We start from the raw sequence: 21,997 nt of genomic DNA, 5'->3' as shown, positions 1-21,997 counted from the left end.
CCCGGCATCGAGGAGGGAAAAAGGAGGGAGCAACGCGATTGAAGCCAAGATTGGCGTATCAACACGTGGTGAAAACGTCAAAGCATGGATGACACGTAAGAGCGCGCGGTAGGTTTTAGTACTCACGGTTGATTTTTTTTTCCATACCCATTCGCATGGAGGAAGGAAAAAGTTTCTTCATGAGGGCAAATGTCGACTCTTGCTCGGTTATCTCGACGCAAGAGGTCACTTGTTGGGCTGACACTGAGCAAAGGGACTGAGCTCGTGGAACGTTCGCTTGCCGAGGCTGGCTGCGTGACGTAATGCTCTCTTTTTATTGAAACGAAGAACACATATATATAGGTGATTGCAAAAACCGTAGCATCAGAACATGATAATGTAAAAGCATCAGTTAAACATGTCAGTGGGTATGGAAGTCAAAGAACAAAAATTATTTGAAAGCACTCTACGCAAGGGACCAAAGTTTGCCTGTGAACCTGAACTGTCACCTCCGGAAAAGGTCAGCTTGTCTAGATCCATTTCTCGTTGGGTCACTGAAGACTTTCGACCAAGGTGTGTGACTGAGTGCGTTGATGTGATCGCGAGGACTGTACCTCAGCCCTGTAAGTCAGACAACCTAACTGGTGTGTCGCGTTTTTTCGTCAAGCACGAGCTTAGGTTGGTTACTGCGGACAAAGAAGGTTTCTTTGTTGTTGTTCCGGAAGAATTGTACGCACAAAAAGCTAAAACCGCTATTGACAAAAACTTTGTTCCAAAAATTGCCAATTTAAAGAAAGTGAAAAAAACTGCAATTGATTTGCTTGAGAAATTTGGACTGGAGCGCCTCGCGTCGGGAGTTAAACGTTCCAAGGGTCTGCACCTCGAAATATTTTTTAGTGCTAAGACACATAAGCCGGAAGTTCCCTTTCGAGCCATTATTTCTGAAAAGGGAACTTGGCAGTACGCTGTCTCAACCTTTTTGCATAATGTCTTATCTTCAGTTCGTCTTAACGACCCCTTCCTGATAAGACATTCGGAAGAAATTGTGGCCTTTCTAACAGAAAATAATCCAGGTAAATGCTCAGCGATCAGTGTTGATGTTAAAGACCTTTTTTATTCGCTTCCGCAATCGGAACTACTGTGTAGTGTTAAAGAAGCACTGACGCTCAACAATGATGAGTTCCGGTTTACTCAGGACTGTGGGATGCCTGTGGAATCTTTTTTAGAACTGTTGTTGTTTTACATAGGGAATACTGTTGTAAAATGGGGTAGTTCTATATACGTACAAAAATCGGGAGTTTGTATTGGTTCTAAAGTTGCGCCTGTTTTGAGTGACATTTACCTAAGTCGCGTTAATAGAAAACTACAAAACAATCTTAAGGAATTGGCCGTGCATGTGTTTAGATACGTAGACGACTATCTGGTGTTTTGTTCTCGCGATAACTATACCAAGAAAGCAACGGATATTTTAAAGGTTTTTAGGGAATGTGGTGGGGGCCTAGGTTTCACGCTAGAAATTATCCAGGGAAACAAATTACAATTTCTAGATCTGTGCTTAACGTTCCAGGATGAGCATGTCTGTTGGCATTATTCGCCTAGGGCCAAGAAGCCACTGCTTGAATTTTCTTCTTGCCATTCTAAACTTGTAAAACAGGGGATAGCTTATTCAACTCTTAGGTCTGCCATTACTAAATCATGTCCGCACAATATGCAACAAAGTTTTTCACAACAGATAAAAAGGCTTGGAAAGGCTAGCTATCCCGTGCATCTATTATCACTAACCTGCGAAAAACTTGTAAAATGGGTTAAAAGCCCTGGTAAGAAACAAAAAAAAACAGAAAAAAGATACAAAGTTTGCTGTAGTACCCTACGTTCATAGATTATCACATGGTCTAAGGAATGTGGCCAATAGGTATGACGTCAGTACCGTTTTCTCTGCCCCACAAAAGTTGGCTAGCATGTGCCCTTTGATAAATAGGAGACTTGAACAGGAAGGCAAAAAAAGAAAAGATGATTGCGGAGTTAAACATGTGTCCCCTTTAGTGCCTTGCAGCACGGGCATAGTTTATCAGATTCCACTCGAATGTGGGAAAGCATACATTGGACAGAGTGGTAGATGCATTAACATTAGACTAAAAGAACACAAACATTCACTAAACAACCCTAACGCATCACATTTAGCCGCACATTGTTTCGATTGTGGATGCAAGCCTTTCTTTAAAGACACAAAAGTTCTTTCTAGACACAGATGCCAAACCACGAGGGAAATTATAGAGGCTTTCCACATAAAAAGATTAGGAGACACTTGTGTCAGTCATGCTTCGTTGTCTCTGTTAGAGTGCGAATTCCAGTACCTTCGCAATACGTGTACTAATCTGAAATAATTTTTGTTCTTTGACTTCCATACCCACTGACATGTTTAACTGATGCTTTTACATTATCATGTTCTGATGCTACGGTTTTTGCAATCACCTATATATATGTGTTCTTCGTTTCAATAAAAATTTAGTTGAGAGTTAGCGCTCGTCCTGTCTGCTCCTTTCTGTGTCCGTGTTTCACTTCGCGCTAGAAGCCAATATCATGTTACCGTAATGCTCTCTCCCATGGAGGAAGGCTAAAATATAGGAGGGAGCATTACGTCACGCAGCCAGCCTTGGCAAGCGAATGCTCCGTGAAGCCATAGCGGTGGCCCAACCCGTGACCTCTTGCGTCGAGATCACGGAGCAAGAATTGAGATTTGCTGAGACGTTGGTTCCCAGTAGCTATGCCAGTAGTTTTTATTCGGTGCGCGTTTGTTCGGCTGCCCTGCTGTGGCTCTGCCTGCAGAGCGGGAACACTAAAACGAACCACGCACTTTAACGTGCAATCGCGTCTTGGGCCAACGGGTTTGGCTTCAGTCGCCTTGTGGTATACTCCCTCCTATGTTTTTCCTTCCTCCATGTTCTCTCCTCACGTTTCCCTTCCTCCGTGATTCCTGGTCAATGCGTCGAGTCTCAGAGGTCACGTATTGAGCCGATACCCGAGAGGCGAAAAAAGTGAAGGGAATGACTTCACGAAGAGTTCAACGCCAGTGACGTTGGAGGCCTCGCGCCTTGATGGTGCTAGTGGTGAACGACGGGAAACGACTCAGTGAGATATTAGATCACGTTAGCTTGACAGTCCTTGTCTTATACTTTCCGTTCAGACCAGTGAATGGGGGTATGAGCCATTGCTCAAGGGGGTATAAGCCAGTGATGATGACAGTCTTAGACGTGCTGTTTTGTATGTTGTATGCGTGATTATAAAAATTTAAGCACTGTTCGCTTCACATTGCTTAGTGTTTGTAGCCTCTGCGTTACGGGGCTATGAGCCATTGCATTTTTGCTTGCGTACGGGTGCATTACGGGGGTTTGAGCCATCGGTGATGATAGTTTTTGTTCACAGAGAAGAAAAATGCTCGGAATCCTATCCATATACAGATTCGCTGTAAAATATCAGGTCCAACGCTTTCTTATCAAAGCATCACATCACATCACATCACTTTGATTTCTTAAATACCGCTTCTTGGGGGTGAGCAAAACGAGAACAAGGTGAAAGCAGGAGACAATGTTTCGGCAAGTGGACTTGTCAAGGAGACATGCTTTCCTCGGCACAGTATATATAGGTAGGGTTCTTATGAAGGGGAGAGGGGGTAAGCGGGGTGGCTGCGGCAACGAGCGAAGTTGTGTTAATGGCGAGGGTGTAGAATTGAGAATAAAAGAGTGCTGTGCACAAGGCCAGTGACACGGCCATCTGTCAGTCACATGTCAACGGCCGTGTGTCAGTCGCCTTGCCAAGTGCGTGCACAGCACCGCTCTATTACCTGCTTCGCTGGTGGTCGCGGGCTAACCTGCCTGTGAAAGAGATGATATTATCCCTTTCACAGGCTAGAATTGCTACAAGTTGTTGCAATTGTATTTTTGATTTATTTGTCACCCTCAGGGCCAGATGCATTATAGAGGGGAGTTGTACAAAATATGGTACATCGTAAACAAACAGAAACATGCTAAGTTCATAGATATAAAATATTTGCGAAAGTTTCACGAAAGAGGGTGTTATCAATAATGGCTACTACACAGAGGGAAGATGGTTCCAATCTATGCACGTACGTGTACAGATAGCGAGGTAAAAAGACTGGGAAAAATCCTTTGTATGACATAGGTCAGTCCCAAAGTTGTGATAATGGTCAACACAGTGCGATTATTGATGATGTTGTCCTGCAAAGAAGTGTGCGTGCATGTAGGATGGTGATAAAGCCTGGGAAACAGTGCTGAACGCGCAATCTTGCGCCGCAAAGACAACAACGGTAGGTCAAGGTTAGATTTCATTGAGATAATGCTCGCAATTCTGGTATAACTTGAAAATATGAAACGAACTGAGTTATACTGAGCTATATTGGACAAGTTCTAAGGAAGTAATTACGCTATCTTGTCCGGGAACTTAGGACATATTAGATTATAAGAGTCGATGTTTCAGCTCGGATGAAGCGCTAGAGAAATTACGGTGCAGATAGCCTTACGTGCGGTTAGCGTTGTCAATAATGTATTTGGTGTGCATTGAAGATGACAGGTGTGTAGCTACATGGGCACCCATGTATTTATGACAGTGATCTTTAGAGGAAAGCTGGTTAGGTGGTTAACGGTTTGGTGGTGAGACCACCCAGGACACGTACATTTAATACTTTACACCTGTTAATATTTAGTTGCATTAAAAGAATAAATAAATGTATCATGAAATTAGAGTAAATGAACCTGAGAAGATCTATGAAAAGCATGACAGAATCTGAAATTTTAGTCCTTCTTCAGGGCAAAAGAGAGAAAGAAAAAAAAACACTGTGTCATCTTATAGCGCAGCATTTGTATTCTGCTGTACTGTATATCCCAGTAATTTGATCTAGCTGGAAAATAAGCTTAACTCTATATAGTTTGGCTCGTATATACCTAAAATAAGAACTTAACCCGGGAATTGGTATTCCACGGAAGGCTATAGCCCGTATGCATAGCTATAATAAGTTATCTCTTCCGAAGTGTAAATCATAGCATTTGTGTTACTCTCTCACTGCTCAGAATCCTGCCTATTTTGTGTGAGGCGATAAATAGTGGGTGGCCACTATTTCACCTAGCCTGACGGAGGCACTTGAAAGAGCCATAGAAGTGCAAAAAATCATACTGACAGTTGCCGATTTTGGCAGCAATCGTACGTTTGGGGCTCGCCAAGTGGTATACAACAATATCGCTACGCGTAAGCTGCACAAGGTAACCGTAGGTCAAGCAGATTACATCTACGAGTCCTATTTTTAGGTCGCCGAGCAACCACAGCAAGTTCTTGGACATTTGGCGCAATTCTACTCACCACTGATACAGGCGCACGTCTAACCGACTGCTTTGAACGAGGTAAGCCGTAGAAGGGCGCTCTACAATGAATAATAGGCAACTAATTTTTCACACTTCCACTGAATTTCTGTCAAGATGAAGAAATGAAATCCGAGGGCACCTAAGCACTTTTTAGGAGTTGTGAATGCGAATGCAATAATGTCTAATTTAACGGCGCTGAGTGGCACTTGAAGTTCTGAACTCCTCGTGGGCAAGCGTGAGCGTTGAGAAGCTTGGCGCGTTTTCATTTGGCCTTACCGAGGCGCAGTTAAAACGCAGGTGAGAGCTTGCACGGACAAGGAACGCGCGGATAACAAAGGCTTTCCGAGAGGGAGAGCGAGGATGACGTGGCGTCGTGGCAATAGAGACTTTTAGCGTGCCCGCTATTCCGGCAAACCGGTGCGGTTTGGGCGGATTACCGGATGGTCGTTGGCGTAAACGTGAGCGGCCAGGTTGGTGGCGCCAGCTGGTGGTGCAGAGCTCAACCACCTAAACACAGAGCCAATAACTATAATCTTCTTAGCTGGAGTGTAAGTTTTCGACAGCGGCGTAATTGGGAACACAATTACGCCGCTGCCGGAAATTTGCACCAGCAGCGAAGCAGAATAAAGCAGGTTACTGAAATTTTAGCTCTGTGTTTGTCTGATTGAGCTCTACAACACCAGGCGGCTGCACCGCTCCGGCCGCTCACGTTTACGCCCCCGACCATCTGGTAATCCGCCGAAACCGCCCCGGTTTGCCGGAATAGCGGACACGCTATTCCGGCAAACCGGGGCGGTTTGGGCGGATTACCGGATCGTCGGCGGCGTAAACGTGAGCGGCCAGATTGGTGGCGCCAGCTGGTGGTGCAGAGCTCAACCACCTAAACACAGAGCCAATTACTATATTCTTCTTAGCTGGAGCGTAAGTTTTCGACAGCGGCGTAATTGTGAACACAATTACGCCGCTGCAAGATCTCTAATGCCATCTCCTCTCACGCAATACCGCGGTAGCAGGCGCTTTAGGTGTGCCCTTTCGCCCACTATGCTCCGTCGAGGCGTGCTCGTGCTGTGGGTTCGCAGCCAATGGGAATTTAGGTGCCGCTTCGCTGCCACAGACGCCGCACGCCGGCTTTTTCGCTCGATGGGCCATTTCCCGCTTTCGCAACAAAACATTTCACGAAATTCAAAGACCGCCCACTTAGTAATTCCGGGATGGGAACTTGTACGTGGGACGTCTTACCGCGGTGTTCGACACCTTGCCTTCTTTTTCTTTCTCGAACAGTTTGGCCTGCGGCATAGCTGCGTATTGAATAAAAGCGTGGAGTCACCCTCTTCATGTAGAAATGGCAGTAGCGGCTTGGCCAATTTGTAGTTCATCGGCTGTCGCCTATAACTATTTGTTTGATGCGTCCGTAGTTTGGTGGTTCCTAGTAACCTCTCACGAGCAGCCCCCTTCCTGGAAAGTGCCACAACAAGTCGATGTCGATTTCTTTTCAACACAACCGGTCTTATACGGCTTACTGCTATGCCAGGTGTATATGTATTTTTTAGACTATATAAATTTTAAAAAGATTGTCTGTGGCAGATGGCACAATTAATTCATTTAACTGGACTGCTCGAATAGGTGGAAATTATTTGTATTAGTCGAAATGAACGGCCGACCAAGTACACAATTTCGCTAATTTAGCTTCGGACCTATTATCTTATGGCACATATTATAGTTTGCGAATTGCAGCCGGTAAGCTTGTGAGGCATATTCCCTTGGAACGAAATCTGAGACGTGCGAAGCACTGCCAACGCCACCGCAAGGTTTGAGTATACATGGCATAACATAAAATGCAATGCATTCACCATTTTATGCAAAGGACAATACTATGAGAAACCACGCGGATTTTATGAAGAGAGAGAGAGAGAAAGAGAGAGAGAGAAAGATAAAGGCGGCGACCTGAACTAGCCGTTGTCCAGTTTGCTATCCGCTACACGTGGGGCAAGGGACGGTGGAGTGAAATAAAGAAAAAGAGAGAGAGAGAGGGAGGGCATGAGTCTTGATCACACTTTCGCATGCACTAAGCCAGGTGAGCACTCAAGTGTCTCGCCTTCAGGTACCATAGAAGAGTTTGAGTGGCTGTCTGGGCTGGTGAGCTGTGCGAGAAGACAAAAAAAAAGATAGAAACATAGGTCTTAGATGCGTACAAATACGGCATGCTATATATGGAAAACTATTAATTAATAATTTAAATAATTAATTATATAATTGTTAGATAATTAAACATTGTTACTTCAGCTTGCAGGGGCACGATGACAATTGTAATCGCAGGTTATAACGTCTAAACGCGAAATGCACGCGTCATTTTTTTTTGTTTCTGCGACATCAAGACCCTGATATGCCTTTATTGTTATTTTCTTTTTTAGCGGATAATTAATTGCAGCTCACTGAAACCTCACAATGACCTTTGATCCGCACGAAGAGATGCCGGAGAACATGTTGAGATACCGGCTAAAAGTGCTGGCAAACAATGGATACCACATCTACTACCCTGTAAGTATCGCTTCACCTGGTCCAATAACATCCAAGTTTGATGATACTAGATCAACTTACATGTTCCCACAGATCTTAAATAATCCATAAGCCCCTCTATGTCTATTCCTGCCCTCAATTTCTTTAGGCTCTTCTGAGTAGAGCACTACAACCCACGTATATAATATAATAAAAAAAAAACATAGCCTGTGGCAGACACTGCATTTCTTATTCTTGAACTGGATTGTTCGAAAAGGCGGACATTGCTTGCAGAGTAAATTGAAATGCGTAATGACTAAATAACAAATTTTGTATTTTATATATCAATTAATTCATTAATTTACATATGTCACCCCTAAAGGCTCTCTAGTTACATAGGAGGGACAAATACAAAAAAATGAACAGTTCTGTAAATATGACTCCAATTAAAACATTAATTGACCATTCAACAGTGCAGACACACAAAATTCATGAAAACAAGGAGATAAATAAGAAAATATATTATAATGGATAAAAATAATATAACCATCGTATATGTATGTATACATGCAAACAAACATATAAGCCCAGGCGAATATCAAACGTATTAACAAGAGTAAACAAAGAACATAGTCTATAAAAGTACAAACTAGCCAGAACACAAAAATAATGGTACAGTACAGTGAATAAGTACCAAAAAATAAAACTACACATAAAGAGAAGCAATATAGTTATGCAAAATGACACCGTAGCAATAGAAAATAACAACTAAAAAAGGGTGGTTGCCTAGACGTCATCATGAATGGAGGCCTTGGAATTCACTGGGGGATGTTTGTTTTGGTACCGATGTGTAATAGCAACAGGTTCCAGCCTTTTATTGTGCGCGGTATGAAAGGTTCTGCGTAATCTCTTGGGTGGAATATTATATGTTTTACTTTGTTAGAATGGTCCAGGCGGGGAAATATAACCGCTAGTTGCTAGATGAAATCGTCATGAAGAGATGTGTGATGACAAAGTTATGGAAAAGTGACAAGTTTACGGTGATGCGAATGATCTGGAAATTGTGCGTGATGCCTTGAAACTGTTACACTAGTGAAACGTGAGTATTCTAAGGTATATGAAGCGAACAGCACAGTTCTGAGGACTTATAGGTGGTTAATAATGCGGGGTTTATGTGAATCTCAAATGGCAGATGTATATTAAGTTTTAGGTCGAATTAAGGTCGTGTAAGCAAGTTTACGCAGGTGACTGGGCGCCTGTCTAATCTTATGTTTAAGACGGCAGAGAGAACAATTATCGGAACCAAGGGTTTGTGTTGATGAAAAAACAACAAACGGCGCCGCGGTAGCTCAATTGGTAGGGCATCGCACGCGAAATGTGAAGGTTGTGGGTTCGGTTCCTGCCTGTGGCAAGTTGTTTTTTCATTCACTTTCATTTCCAATAATTTATCGCTTCGTTATTTCATTTATTAAGGGCGAGTAATTTCCCATATGCGGTCCTTGGTGTCAGTGCTTGTTGGCTTTTTATATGACTAATAACAATCGGGCCCCTGGGTTAAACCCCCTTTCTGCTCGTTCACACACACACACACACACACACACACACACATATATATATATATATATATATATATATATATATATATATATATATATATATATATATATATATATATATATATATATATATATATATATATATATATATATATATATCGTATCGTGTTTTTCGTGTGACATTTCGTTCGAAGTTATGCGATAAGTTCATTATTCCCTCTTTCATCGTTTGTTCAATCTACACATGACCCTACACCTACCCCCCCCCCCCCAGCGAAAGAAAAAAAAAAATTACATAGGCGAACAAAGGTGTAATTGTTTTCAAAGAGCTATATCGCTCTATTTCAGGAGCTCACAGATTAAGATGCAGCGCAGTATATAGAAGGTTTCCTTTTTTTAAACATTTGCTATAAATGGCCGGAACGGCCTGTATATCAGTGCACACCTGCTTAATATCTCATTCGCTCTCTCCCTCTAGTATGGCAGGAAGCTCGCTAAAGCGTCAGACCACTTGAACGGAACGCTGAGGGAGCCCTTGTACGATGGATGGACGTTCAGGGTGCTTTTCTACGCCCAGTCGATGTGAGTAGACGTTTTGAATACTCTTATTTTGCCCGTGCAAGTAGCGAGACTTGGGCTATAACCTCAGAGCCGACTCTCCCGAAGGTGCCAGAATCTGGACATGTTTATCAGTGGCGAGCGCCAAGATCGAGGACACGACTAAAAGCATGATGTCGGTCACACTATCAAACACAATGCAGTCTTTCTTTTTTTTGCGTTCCCTCCAGTGGCAAGCGAGTGAAGATTACTTAGTGAACTCTGCAAGTCTCAAACATAGAGAAAAATAAATATTCGGCTTCAGCGCACACGTTGGAATCTGTGAGAAGCGAAGCTTTAGTGAATCGCCTAATTAAATGCTGCGCAAATAACAGCGATGGGTACAAGTGTGTAATTGTGTGTGCTATCTCCGCTCATTACCTGAATCAGTAACTCGGTTGGTCGGTCGCCACGCGTAACACGCAGCTTGCGATCGGCGGAAGCCAACACGGAGAGCTTGCCCCTTCCAGAAGGAAGGAAAAAGTGGAGAAGGAAGGCAGGGAGGTTAACCAGTTTAGCCTAACCGGTTTGCTACCCTACACATGGGAGTGGGATGGGGGGATGAAAGATGGGGAGAAGAGATAGAGAGCACATAACACGGCACACACATCGTTGGTTACTATCACTCTATCACTCTTGCGCAGTACGTGACCCCCCTTCCAGAAGGTTGCCAAGTCGGGCACTGGGCGTAGTGAGTCCATTCAGATGACATATGAGACCGCTGGTTTCGTGGGACGCAGGCGCACGATCGCACAACACTTTTCATGTTGTGCTCGCTGCTAGTAAATTGCGGAAAAAGAAACTGTAGTTACTCAAGCCAATGGGGGTGATGCAAATGACCTAATGGGGTTGTTCTGGGCGCACTAAGACTTTTAGCGTGTCCGCTATTCCGGCAAACAGGGGCGGTTTGGGCGGATTACCGGATGGTCGGGGGCGTAAACGTGAGCGGCCAGATTGGTGGCGCCAGCTGGTGGTGCAAAGCTCAACCACCTAAACACAGAGCCAATTACTATATTCTTCTTAGCTGGGGTGTGTGTTTTCGACAGCGGCGTAATTGTGAACACAATTACACCACTGCCGAAATTTGCACCAGCAGCAAAGCAGAATAAAGTAGGTTACTGCAATTTTAGCTCTGTGTTTCTCTGGTTGAGCTCTACAATACCAGGCACCCGCCGTGGTTGCTCAGTGGCTATGGTGTTGGGCTGCTGAGCACGAGGTCGCGGGATCGTATCCCGGCCACGGCGGCCGCATTTCGATGGGGGCGAAATGCGAAAACACCCGTGTGCTTAGATTTAGGTGCACGTTAAAGAACCCCAGGTGGTCAAAATTTCCGGAGTCCTCCACTACGGCGTGCCTCATAATCAGAAAGTGGTTTTGGCACGTAAAACCCCAAATATTATTATATTACAATACCAGGCGGCTTCACCGCTCCGGCCGCTCACGTTTACGCCCCCGACCATCCGGTAATCCGCCCAAACCGCCCCGGTTTGCCGGAATAGCGGACACGCTATTCAGAGCGCAGCTCTTGGGCAACCGTTCCTGCGGCGAGCGTCGGCGGCGTAGCCGAGCGAACGAGCGCAGCGAAAGGTGAAAGGGTGAACGCAGAGCGGCAGATGAAAGACGCGAGCCGCGACAACGCCTCCTAGATAACACAAGGCCGGTGCACGTCGATCCGTGACGTCATGCTACCTTGCCCGACTGCCATAGTATCTAATGGGGACGCTGCCGATCGAGCCGCGGTGATTTTGACGTCATCGCCTTCGTCACGCTGGGCTTGGCAATGCAAATTTCGGTCCAAGTAGCATGATGGCACAAATCGGAGTGCACAGGCCTGCTATTTAGGAGGCACTGGCCGCGAATGCCGGACGCCAACGAGAGCAACCGCTTCAGTGACGTGCGCGCGGAAAACTGGAGTCAAGCGGGCACGCCCGGCCGCTCGATCCGTACTCGTATCTTGTCCCAGCCGGACCGCTCGTTTCGTATTTTCGTCTCCTCGCGTCAGCTCTCGCTCGCGCTTGTTTGGTTTGATTGGTTTAGTCTCCTTCGCGCTTGTTTCAAATGTGATGGTTTGCGATTGTTTTGTAACCTGATCGTATGCGCGACGCGAATTGTGTAGTAATTTCTGTAAGCCAGGCGGCACGAGAGATTACGCTGGAACCTTCGACGAATCATCTATAAAAGCCGTCGCGCATGACCCGCATATAAGATTTTCGAGGACTGCCGACTCTGCTACGTGTATCTCTCGGATGCTTCGCCTCAGTATATCGTGAAATGAAAACACGTGTACAGATGCGTTCAAATTTCGCATTAGGGAGTATCGTAATCGCCGGTGAATATTTACCATAGAATGTGACGCCTTGATTTTAAAAAAAAGTAAAATACTTGTCCTATACATCGTCCCTAATTACCCGGATAATTCGCACAAAAATGATCAAAGTGTTGGGAAGAGGACTTCCCACCACTGCCTATACTCATACTATATGCCTCATACTCGTATATTACACCAGATTTTTTAAATTATTTTCTTTGCCTCGTTTCAGGCACTATGCGGATAGGTAGCTAGATTCTCGCGGCAGCTCGCGCTTTGAGTGACCGGGTTAGACTGCAGCGCCTGTCTCCAGGATCGGCCCAGCTTCTCCAGCGCTTACCTCGTAGCAGCTGGCGCTACATAGAAACTGCACGCGTGACGTCTGCAGCCTTTACGATCGGCCCAGACCGAACAGGCTTTAGCCTCTCATCGCCGGCGTGCAAACGTATGACATATAGTCATAGGTACTTACGATTGTATCACACGTCGTCACTGATGACGTCACAATCCGCGTTTTTCTCACCCACGCTAGTCTAGCATAATACGTAGAACCCCACACTCGGCATATGTCGTCTAGGCTCGCGTCGAGCGGCCGGAGTAGAAATTATGACGTCGGCGTTGCAGGAACATCGTCACCGTCGTCTATCCGCTCTTAGTATACGCGCACGCTTGCGTCAGACACATAGCTGTTCGTATTACGTAAGTGCGTCGGTCCACCGAGGTAGCTCCTTGCGTAATCCCAAACGGTATGCTATAGGTAGTCAGCTACCAGCAAAACGCTTGGCATAACGTTGATTCCCACATTGCGGGAAATCGGCTTCATTTTGTTTGCACAGTTTGGCTAACGTTAGCTGGGACGCCCTGCTTGTAATCCCCTGACTATCATGCATGTTTGACGAGATGTTTCGAAGTGCCCTATTTCGTTTGGAAATGGGGGAAGAATAGCTTTTCCTTCCACCTAATTCATGCAGCCAATAATAATATTTGGGGTTTTACGTGCCAAAACCACTTTCTGATTATGAGGCACGCCGTAGTGGAGGACTCCGGAAATTTTGACCACCTGGGGTTCTTTAACGTGCACCTAAATCTAAGCACGCAGGTGTTTTCGCATTTCGCCCCCGTCGAAATGCGGCCGCCGTGGCCGGGATTCGATCCCGCGACCTCGTGCTCAGCAGCCCAACACCATAGCCACTGAGCAACCACGGCGGGTATGCAGCCAATATAAACTTGTACGTATGGTTCGGGTTGGCGAACCAAATCATATTGCAAAAAAAGAGAAAAAAAACTGCGTGACGTGAAGCACGGAGTGCTAAATAGAAATTTCGTTGCCGTATACAGTTACGAGGACCTGGCTAGCAAATGCACAAACCTACCATCCTGCAATGTTGTCCTTCTTTCCATAGAGTTTACGGCACCTTGGGGGACAAATTGACGCAGTCTGATTACGTCACATTTACTGATATTGATTCACAATTTGTCACTGAATTAGTGTCGCTTTCTGTATGGCCCTACATTGCAACATCACTACACCCTGTAAAATACACACCGTTACACTTACACACCGTTATTCCCTTGTGTGTAAGTTGTTTTACACTGCATACTTCGTTTTATATTTAGTAGGCAACGTCACGGAAGCTGCGCAAGTAATTGCGTGGTTGCCAAGGATTGCGAACTTACCAAGGATAATTGCGTAATTGCCAAGGATTTCAAAAAAATACCGTTAGCCGCATATGAGTGAAACTAGTGGTATATGGCTTGCCGTCATGCGGCGATCCTTAGAGTATCTTTTATATTCCGCTTAATTAGTTTATTAACTAAGATGAATGCCGCTTATCTTCAGTGCACGAAGAAGCCCGACAGCTCGCCCGCCTGCGCGTGAAAAACCAGTAGAGGACCGACAACCAAATTATGTAATTTTTTAAATATTCACTTTAGGGCCAAGTGCGTTTCGATGTGTTGTAGAGAGGTTCAGAAACCACCGATCCATTTTTTTTTTGTGGCAAAATACGCGAAATACGAAATAAAACCACGTGACTGAGCTCGTGCGCTATCGTATTGCAGCGCTCTCAACCGCGCGTCGAGCCCATCGCTTATCAGGGACGACGACGTTTCCTTTTCATGCGCCGCCGCCAAAGATGCCGACGCACTGTAAAGCATAGAGTTTCTCACTACATTACCTAGAGGGAAATCTGGCGCTGCTGCGCTGTGGTATGCATGGGAATGCCGGTATATTGTGGATTCGGATTGGCATCGTTCTCGTAGAGACAGGACACCTTGAAGACGCGCTTGTTAAGTACCGTTCCGTCTGTCACTATGATTCATTTTCTACTAGAACAGCACGTGAAAAGCTGTTTTAGCTTTATTACGCGAAAACATGTTTTGTTTAACTATGAGAACTTGTTATTGTGTTTACGACTACATGTTACGTCAAAAGTATCAGCGGGCCGCTAAAGTTGGAGGACAGACGACAATGTTCGCGCTCGCTTTGAAACGTTGGTCGTCTGTTCTTGCTTTTCTTCGCTTGGTCATGCATCGTGGGTTAGTAAGGACGTAATATGCGTGAATGGAAACATTTTATGAAGATCTTACTTTGAGAACGCGTTATTTGCGTAGCCATATCTACGTTTTAGACGAAGCCTCTTACAACACCAGCAAACACGAGCCTTGGAAACACATATTGTCACGTGGTAGTGACGTTAAAGAACACAGTAGCAGTACTGTGAAAGACAAAACTAGCTTTTATTGGGCGAACCTGTGCCCACAAAACAGGCTACACTTAAAGCGCAACGATAGCGGCGAACACAGTCGGCGATCGTCGAAAATCTGATCTCCGGGTCAAGCGCGTCGGCTTTTATACAGCAGTCGTCGAATGTTCCAGTCTAATCGTTCGGACCCGTGTGCCTTCCACAAACTTCTACACCATTCAAGCCGACGCGATGAAATCTGATAGCACAAGGTTCGGCGACAACAGACAACCGGATAGAAGCATCGATAACTTTCCAGAAACTTCGGATGCATGCAGGCGCGTCCCGCGCTGTGCGATAACATTTGTTAGGTGGCGAAACGTGGTCGCCCGATAAAGATAAGTACGCGTGTCAATATACCGTCATTCCCATGACGGCATGGTGCCCCCTTAAGAAACTCCCATAGACGGTGGCGCCAGATTACCCTCTAGGTGTTATAGTGAGAAACTCTATGCTGTGAAGCCCATGCCTGGAGCCGCGGCCGCTCGCTTCGCCACAATGCACGCGCAGGGTTCCTTCGCATGAACCGCGACTGAAGAGCGCTGCGTTACGATACCACACGAGTGGAGCCACGTGGCTTTATTCCGCATTTCACGGGCTTTCTTTCAATGGATGGATGGATGGATGAAAAACTTTATTGGGTCCTTTAGGGCGTGCCCTAGCGCGCAGCGGGCCGCTCCCACTTCTTTAAACGCCCAAGAAAATCGCCACGCAGCATGTAGGTTGCCACAGATAATTGGATCGGTCGTTTGTGAACACCCTCTACAATACAACGAAACGCACTCGGCCCTAAAGTGAACATTACAAAATTTGCATAATTCATCTTAGTTGGGTAGCTAATTAAAGGGAATATAATATACACTCCAAGGAGCGCCACACGATGGCAAATCATATGCAGTTTGTTTCATTCAGCTGCGGCTAACCACTGTTACTTAACAACCTTGTCACAAGTTACGTGAGACACTCTGTCAGACTCTGCGCGTTTATCGGCGCAGTTTTTGATCTGCGACGCCCTCTGCGGAATAACTACTTCATGAGTACATTACAACCAAGTCTTGCTGTCGCAATGTTATGCTAACTAACGCATTATTTGGACACGTTTGACTACTAGTATGCGGTGTGCCATGTTGTGGTCGCCAGCAGCGAGCTGTGCGCTGTGGCTCCCGGTGACAGAAACGTGCCACTAAGCTCGTTTGGTGATAAGTAACTTCAGATCTGCGACTCTTTTCGCGTAATAAATACGTTCGCATTTCCCGACGCAAAATTGCGAAACCTTGCGTTACATCGAATCGCGCGACACACAACCATACCTTCGGACGAAAAGAAAAGCGAGGGGTCCGTTATATATATATATATTTTGGCGAGTCACAATTATATTAAGTCAACAGATAATGAAGCTGAGGAAAGCACGGGGGCAAATTATTTGTCGTTTTAATGTAAGAATTAGAAGCTATCAGGAAATAATAGTGGGCGGTGAGTGGGAACCGAACCCACACCCTCGGCATTACGCGCGCATTGCTCCAACTGAGCCACGATGCTGGCTGTTACTTTCTCATTTTATCTTATCTTTTCTTTGATATGTGAAGCAATACTTTTTGGTCGTGGATGTGAACAAACGTTTATCAAGCTTTCGCACAGCGTTGCCTGTTGTCTATCAAATGGCGTACGATTTCTCTTTTCTCGATTTCCGTGATCGACATTTGAAACACCAAATTTATTTCTGGTGCGATTTCAGGGGGACCGAGACGGAACTTAAACTAACATGGGAACGCCTCGACTCCTCTCGTTGGTTTATCAGAGTATTTGTAGACTCGAAAGGCGACATAGTCACCAGCGGCAACGACGCCAGCGGCAACTTCAGTGTTTCGATGGGGTTGCAGCCCGTTCGGGAGGGCGAATTCTACACCCTGGCCATTCGCTACGAGGAGACCGCCTCATTTAGGGTAAGTATAGTGTTTTCCAGACAAGGCGCGGTCGAGACTATAGCATGCGACGGGGAATTTTCGCTGCAAGAAGTCTGCTCCCTACGACCGAGTCGCATCTATACACGTGTAGAATTATAACGTAGAACGCATGAACATCGCCTAGCTACTTGATTACGATGATGCAGTTCGATGAAAAAAAAAAAAGTCACCGCCCAAGCTCTCCGTACAGATTGTTGACCAGTGATGCTGTCACGTGCGGCCGTGGTGTTTATCACTGGGTTAATTCCGACATTTCATTAAGCCACGGCTTTGTAGGCTGGCGGATCCTCGGCCCCACAGTTGCTGTTTGCGCTCGGTTGCACGAGCCTGTTATTGTGCCTGGGCTGCAGCATAGGCACGGCGTAGACGAGCTCGTTCCCGGTTCTGTTGGCGGCGTTGCTCTTCGAAAGCTGCCTGCTCCTCAGGTGTACGTATGACGCGTGGCCTACCACTCTTGGGGCCGGAGAGAAACTGCTGCGCGCGTGCTCGGCTGCGATGGAGAGCAATGAAGTCCACTACTGGCGCAGCTTATCCAACACCAGCTAGATAGCACAAGGCCTCTTCACTCCGATCCATGACGTCATGTTACCTGGCCTGACTGCCATAGAATCTGATGAGAATGCTCCTGAGTAGGCAACAGTGATTTTGACGTCACCGCTTTCATTACGCCAGCCTCGTCAATGGAAATTTCGGCTCAGGTAGCGTGACGTCATGGATCGGAGTAAACAAGACTTGTGCTATCTAGGTGGTGCTGGCTCATCGCGCGCCTCTCTTTCTCTCTTTTCTTTTTCGCGCATGAGGCTGCGCAGGAGGAGTTTTCGGCGTACAGGCGACCGACAGATTGACGAATCGGCTAGCCATCTCGAGCTTCGCTGTAGAAATTTGTAGTTCGCTTACGCTTCGCTTTTATGAGTGGAACGCAACAGCACAGAAATATCCCTGACTGCTTCTCACGCTTCCCGGCAACTGCAGCTTATGTAACCGCAATGTTTACAGGGAAATGCTGGCGCCAAACGCCATGCACGAAGGCGAGCTTTGTGGTTTTTTTTGATGGTGTTGCAAGGAACCGAGCGGGCCGCACCGCTCCTACTAAGACAGACCTCAAACAGCAGCTGGAAAACGCTATCGCTTTAAAAGGGGTTTGTGTTTGGGCCTCCGCGTAACGATAGCGTTTTCGTGTATATTCAAATTACAATCCGACGCTGTAATGTCTGTATGTTGCCTGTGAGTCACACTTTATGATTTTCTAACGCATTTTACTTTGAGAAATTCAATGAATTCAGTAATGTATCCGCGATACACGGAGGGCCTGCGTGGCTATCGCGATAAGACATGGCAGACCAACGTTACAATGACACAAAACAGAGCCCACAATGCGTACATTAGGAAGTCATGACAAGCTAATTACTGGAGATGGGATTTTTAGGCATTAAAGTGCTGTTTCAGGCGCCTAAAATCGGCACTAAAAGGTGCGGTTTAGGCAGATTTGGGTACTGTTACGACTTTGCACCGCTGCACCACTATTACGACTTTGTGGTCCCGTAGCGCTCGTCACCCGTTTCGTGACAGAGCGTTGGTAGCGAAGACTCCGAGCCAGGCGTTGATGAGAATAACGAAAGGGATTTTATACATTATATACAGGTCATTGTACAGGACAAGATCGGATCGGCACTGGGGCCGAGAGCTCACACAAACGCGACTGTTCCCGCACGGCGACGTCCGGCGAAAACGCGTGACACATCTCACCCCAGTCGGGAGCGACACTGTCTCCCGGTGGGTCGGCGGATTCTGTTTTTCAGGTGGCGCATCGCGTCTTTTATAATCCCCGAGGAACCATTGTCACTCAAACGGCCCAATACAAAGTCACCACTCGGCGGTCGTCCGAGAGGTCCAACCAGCGACTGCGCTGGCCACCCGGTTCAAAGTTCGCGCGCGCGGTGACCTCCAGGCAAAGGGAGGTGCGGCGCCGGGCTGTCTGGCACTCGCTGACACGTCCGAACATGCTGCTCGCCGAGGCTTCTCCCGCAGGACACCGCTGCCTGACGGCTCAGCATCTTGACTTGTGAAGGAAGAATTAGGGCGCTCGCAGGATAGATTCTGCATCTTGCAGATTCGGAATCCGGGCTTGTGGTAATGGCACAACAGTACTAATATTGACTGCTTCCTGAGTAGCTTTTGCGCTGCGTTGCGCACATATAACAGAGAGGTCGGTTGGTATGCCACGTTTCTTAGTTACTTTATTTTACTGCGGAAGGATTAAAATCCCCATTACGTGAAAATTCGGCGTTGTCGTGGTCGGCGTGGCCGAAAGAGCGTACCAAAAGTGGGCGAGGGCGCGAAGAGTGAGAACACGACAAGAATGCTCGGATTGATGCCAAATTTGTTAGGCGGGTTTCTGTAAACAAAGTCAATCAATGGAATTGAAAAGAAAATTTGGTACATTTCGGTCTGGATGGGAATCGCACCAGGGTCTCCGGGGTGCGAGATAAACACGCTTCCCCGGCGCTATGGCTCCACTGCACTGCTACGGTTTGGCTAAAGTTGCTCCTCGTACGTGCGTCATTGCACACGCACGTGTCCGCCTCCGTCACTGCCTCTCTCGCGTCACGTGCTCTTTGCATTTTATTGGTGCTGTGTCTAGTGGGGTGCACTCCGAAGCGTCCACCTCAGCGGCATCTGTGAAACGTGGGCGCCCACGGGGGCAGGCCGCAGAAGACGAGGCAAGGGAACACAAAAAGGAATGCCGTGCAAGTTTACAATGTGCACGACGACATATGGATGAATACCCAAGCGAAAACATTTCCCCAAGGCGACTACAATGCTTTCGCATTCCCACACGTAAGCAGTCTTAGGTGTCGCTACCGAACCTTTATTGCGATAGCAATTATACGGACACTCGAGCCGTATTTCTGCCGTCGCCGTGATGTCTCGTATAAATTTCGAGAGCGATAAAATTGTCGCCGCACACCGTATGCTGTATGTGCAAGTGAAAGCGGGGGAGAGTGGGCCGGCGAACGCAGCTCACCCTCGCATACGTTTACCCTCACCCTCGAACGCGGCCAAAGCTCGCGCCCGTGCGGGCCTCATCTTCAAAGCGATCTGCGGTGTTTGCAAACTGCGTGTAGTGCCGGTAGCTTAGTACGCACTGTGCTTTCGACGTTTAGTTGGCGTTGAAGCAAGAGATGTACAAAAGTCAATTCGCTCGCTGCTGCTGCCGCGATTCCTCCCTCCAGCGTTTTGACAGCGAGTTTCCGCGCTCACCGAACGAGATGCGTTCATGTTTACCTGTGTGCTCGTGGCAACGTTCTTGTCCATTTGGTTATAACACGTTGACAGGCTAGTTGGCTTGAATCGATGTTAGAATGTGTAAGCGCGACTGAACGAGGACGTAGAAAGAAACAGACACACAGAGACAGTGCCGTCTCTATGTGTCTGTTTCTTTCTCGTTCAATCGCGCTTACACATTTTATCATTGTTAATTTAGGTAATAAGCGAGTGTTCACAAATTAATGCGGCCGATAAAACTACCATCCTTACTTCGTGTAGCTATCAACTAATTTGCTATCGCAATCGGTGCTTCGCCTTTCGGGCGAAACTGTGACTTTTTCTTTGAGAAACAAAGAACAACCTGCGACAGCGTACACGTGCCCATTTACTGCATTGCTGCACGGCGTCTGCACTCAAGAAAAATTATGGAAACAGTCGGAAACCATTTCGAGGCTTTCTCGCCTAAAGTTGATTCATTCATTACTAGTGTTAGCCCCATTACTAAAGCTATTACAGAAATTAGAAGCAAAAGAAAAGAAAAAGAAAAGCAGGGGGGGGGAGGAAGTACATAAATGACATACGTACGCGTTCTGTCCCGCTTTTTGTCGTTCAATATAAGCGTATACGCAGAAGATGGGCGCGCAACGACCAGAGATGTTAGCGGCTTGTACTTTTCAGACGGAATGTTCAGTTGTTTCGCATGCTTTTCGGTTACGTAAGTTCGGGCCCTGAATTTTTGACGCTTCCTTGTGCACAGAGTATATCCGTTTTCTTTACCGAGACTGAGTGAATCTTTCCACCAGCTCTTTCGACAACCGATATTTTCGGCACGGCGGCGAGCCACTCCTCTACACTGCCACAATGCGACCGACGTGCCGAGGCAGTGTTTCACCAGAAGCCTTGAGCTTCTCATTCGTATCAGCCAAATTTTAGTGCCGATTTAACGGTAAATGCGAAAGAACTGCAATAGCATTACGTCGCACCTCTTTGAAGTCCCGGATCCATCATTTAAACTGAGTGCATACCATTGCAAAGTGTTGTTCACGAGCTCACTCGACATACGTCCCGCCCTTTCAGGGAGCAAAGTGCGACTGACAGTTGTTCAGAGAAGACCGCCATCAGTTGCACTGTATATATATATATATATATATATATATATATATATATATATATATATATATATATATATATCGTGACGCAGCAGGCGTCACGACGTTTATTCCGCGTCGAAGAGGCGGCGAACCGACCACGCCCACAGCAGGGATCACACGCCAGAGCCAGCCCCACAAGCGATGATGAAGAAGAACCACATATGAACCCCGCATGATGATGATCATGTACAGATGACAAAGAATAGCTTATAAATTCCTACAGTAATGTCCCCTCGCGCAAGAGTGGCCATCCTGGCCGCAATTCAAAGGGGCGACAAACGCCTCGTGAAAGGCTTCATACGGGAAACGTGGACAACCTCAGCGGCGCGGCAGCGGCGGTCATTTGGAACAATAACTGGTAGCACGCAACAGTCAACCGGAGCAGTCTGCTCCAAGACTTTGTAGGGGCCGATGAACCGAAGCTGAAGCTTGTCACACAAGCCAGGAGTACGAACTGTTGTCCGGAGTAGCACTTCCTCGCCAGGGCGGAAGCACACAACGCGATGAGAGGCGTCGTAATGCTGCTTGCGGTGCTGTTGCCGTGCTTCGGTGTTGATGCGGGC

The 21,997-nt window shown here is 46.6% G+C and overlaps 1 protein-coding gene across 2 annotated transcripts in view; it reads left to right on the top strand.

Moving 5' to 3' along the window:
• Positions 1-21,997, top strand: part of LOC135905969 (uncharacterized) — a 168,331-nt gene that overhangs the window by 93,545 nt on the left and 52,789 nt on the right. Inside the window, exons 2-5 of one of the 2 annotated variants that reach the window (XM_065437123.1) lie at positions 5,298-5,390; positions 7,763-7,889; positions 9,882-9,985; positions 16,788-16,995. In XM_065437123.1, the coding sequence (XP_065293195.1) occupies positions 7,797-7,889; positions 9,882-9,985; positions 16,788-16,995 (405 nt within the window). In that variant the 5' untranslated portion in view covers positions 5,298-5,390; positions 7,763-7,796. Of the gene's footprint in view, positions 1-5,232; positions 5,391-7,762; positions 7,890-9,881; positions 9,986-16,787; positions 16,996-21,997 lie in introns of those variants that run through there. The other variant, XM_065437122.2, reaches the window with a different exon arrangement.

The sequence above is a fragment of the Dermacentor albipictus genome, chromosome 5 (assembly GCF_038994185.2).
Source record: "Dermacentor albipictus isolate Rhodes 1998 colony chromosome 5, USDA_Dalb.pri_finalv2, whole genome shotgun sequence".
Classification (NCBI taxonomy): Eukaryota; Metazoa; Arthropoda; class Arachnida; order Ixodida; family Ixodidae; genus Dermacentor; species Dermacentor albipictus.
Note: the sequence above shows the minus strand (reverse complement) of the source record. Positions and strands in the feature narration are given on the sequence as shown.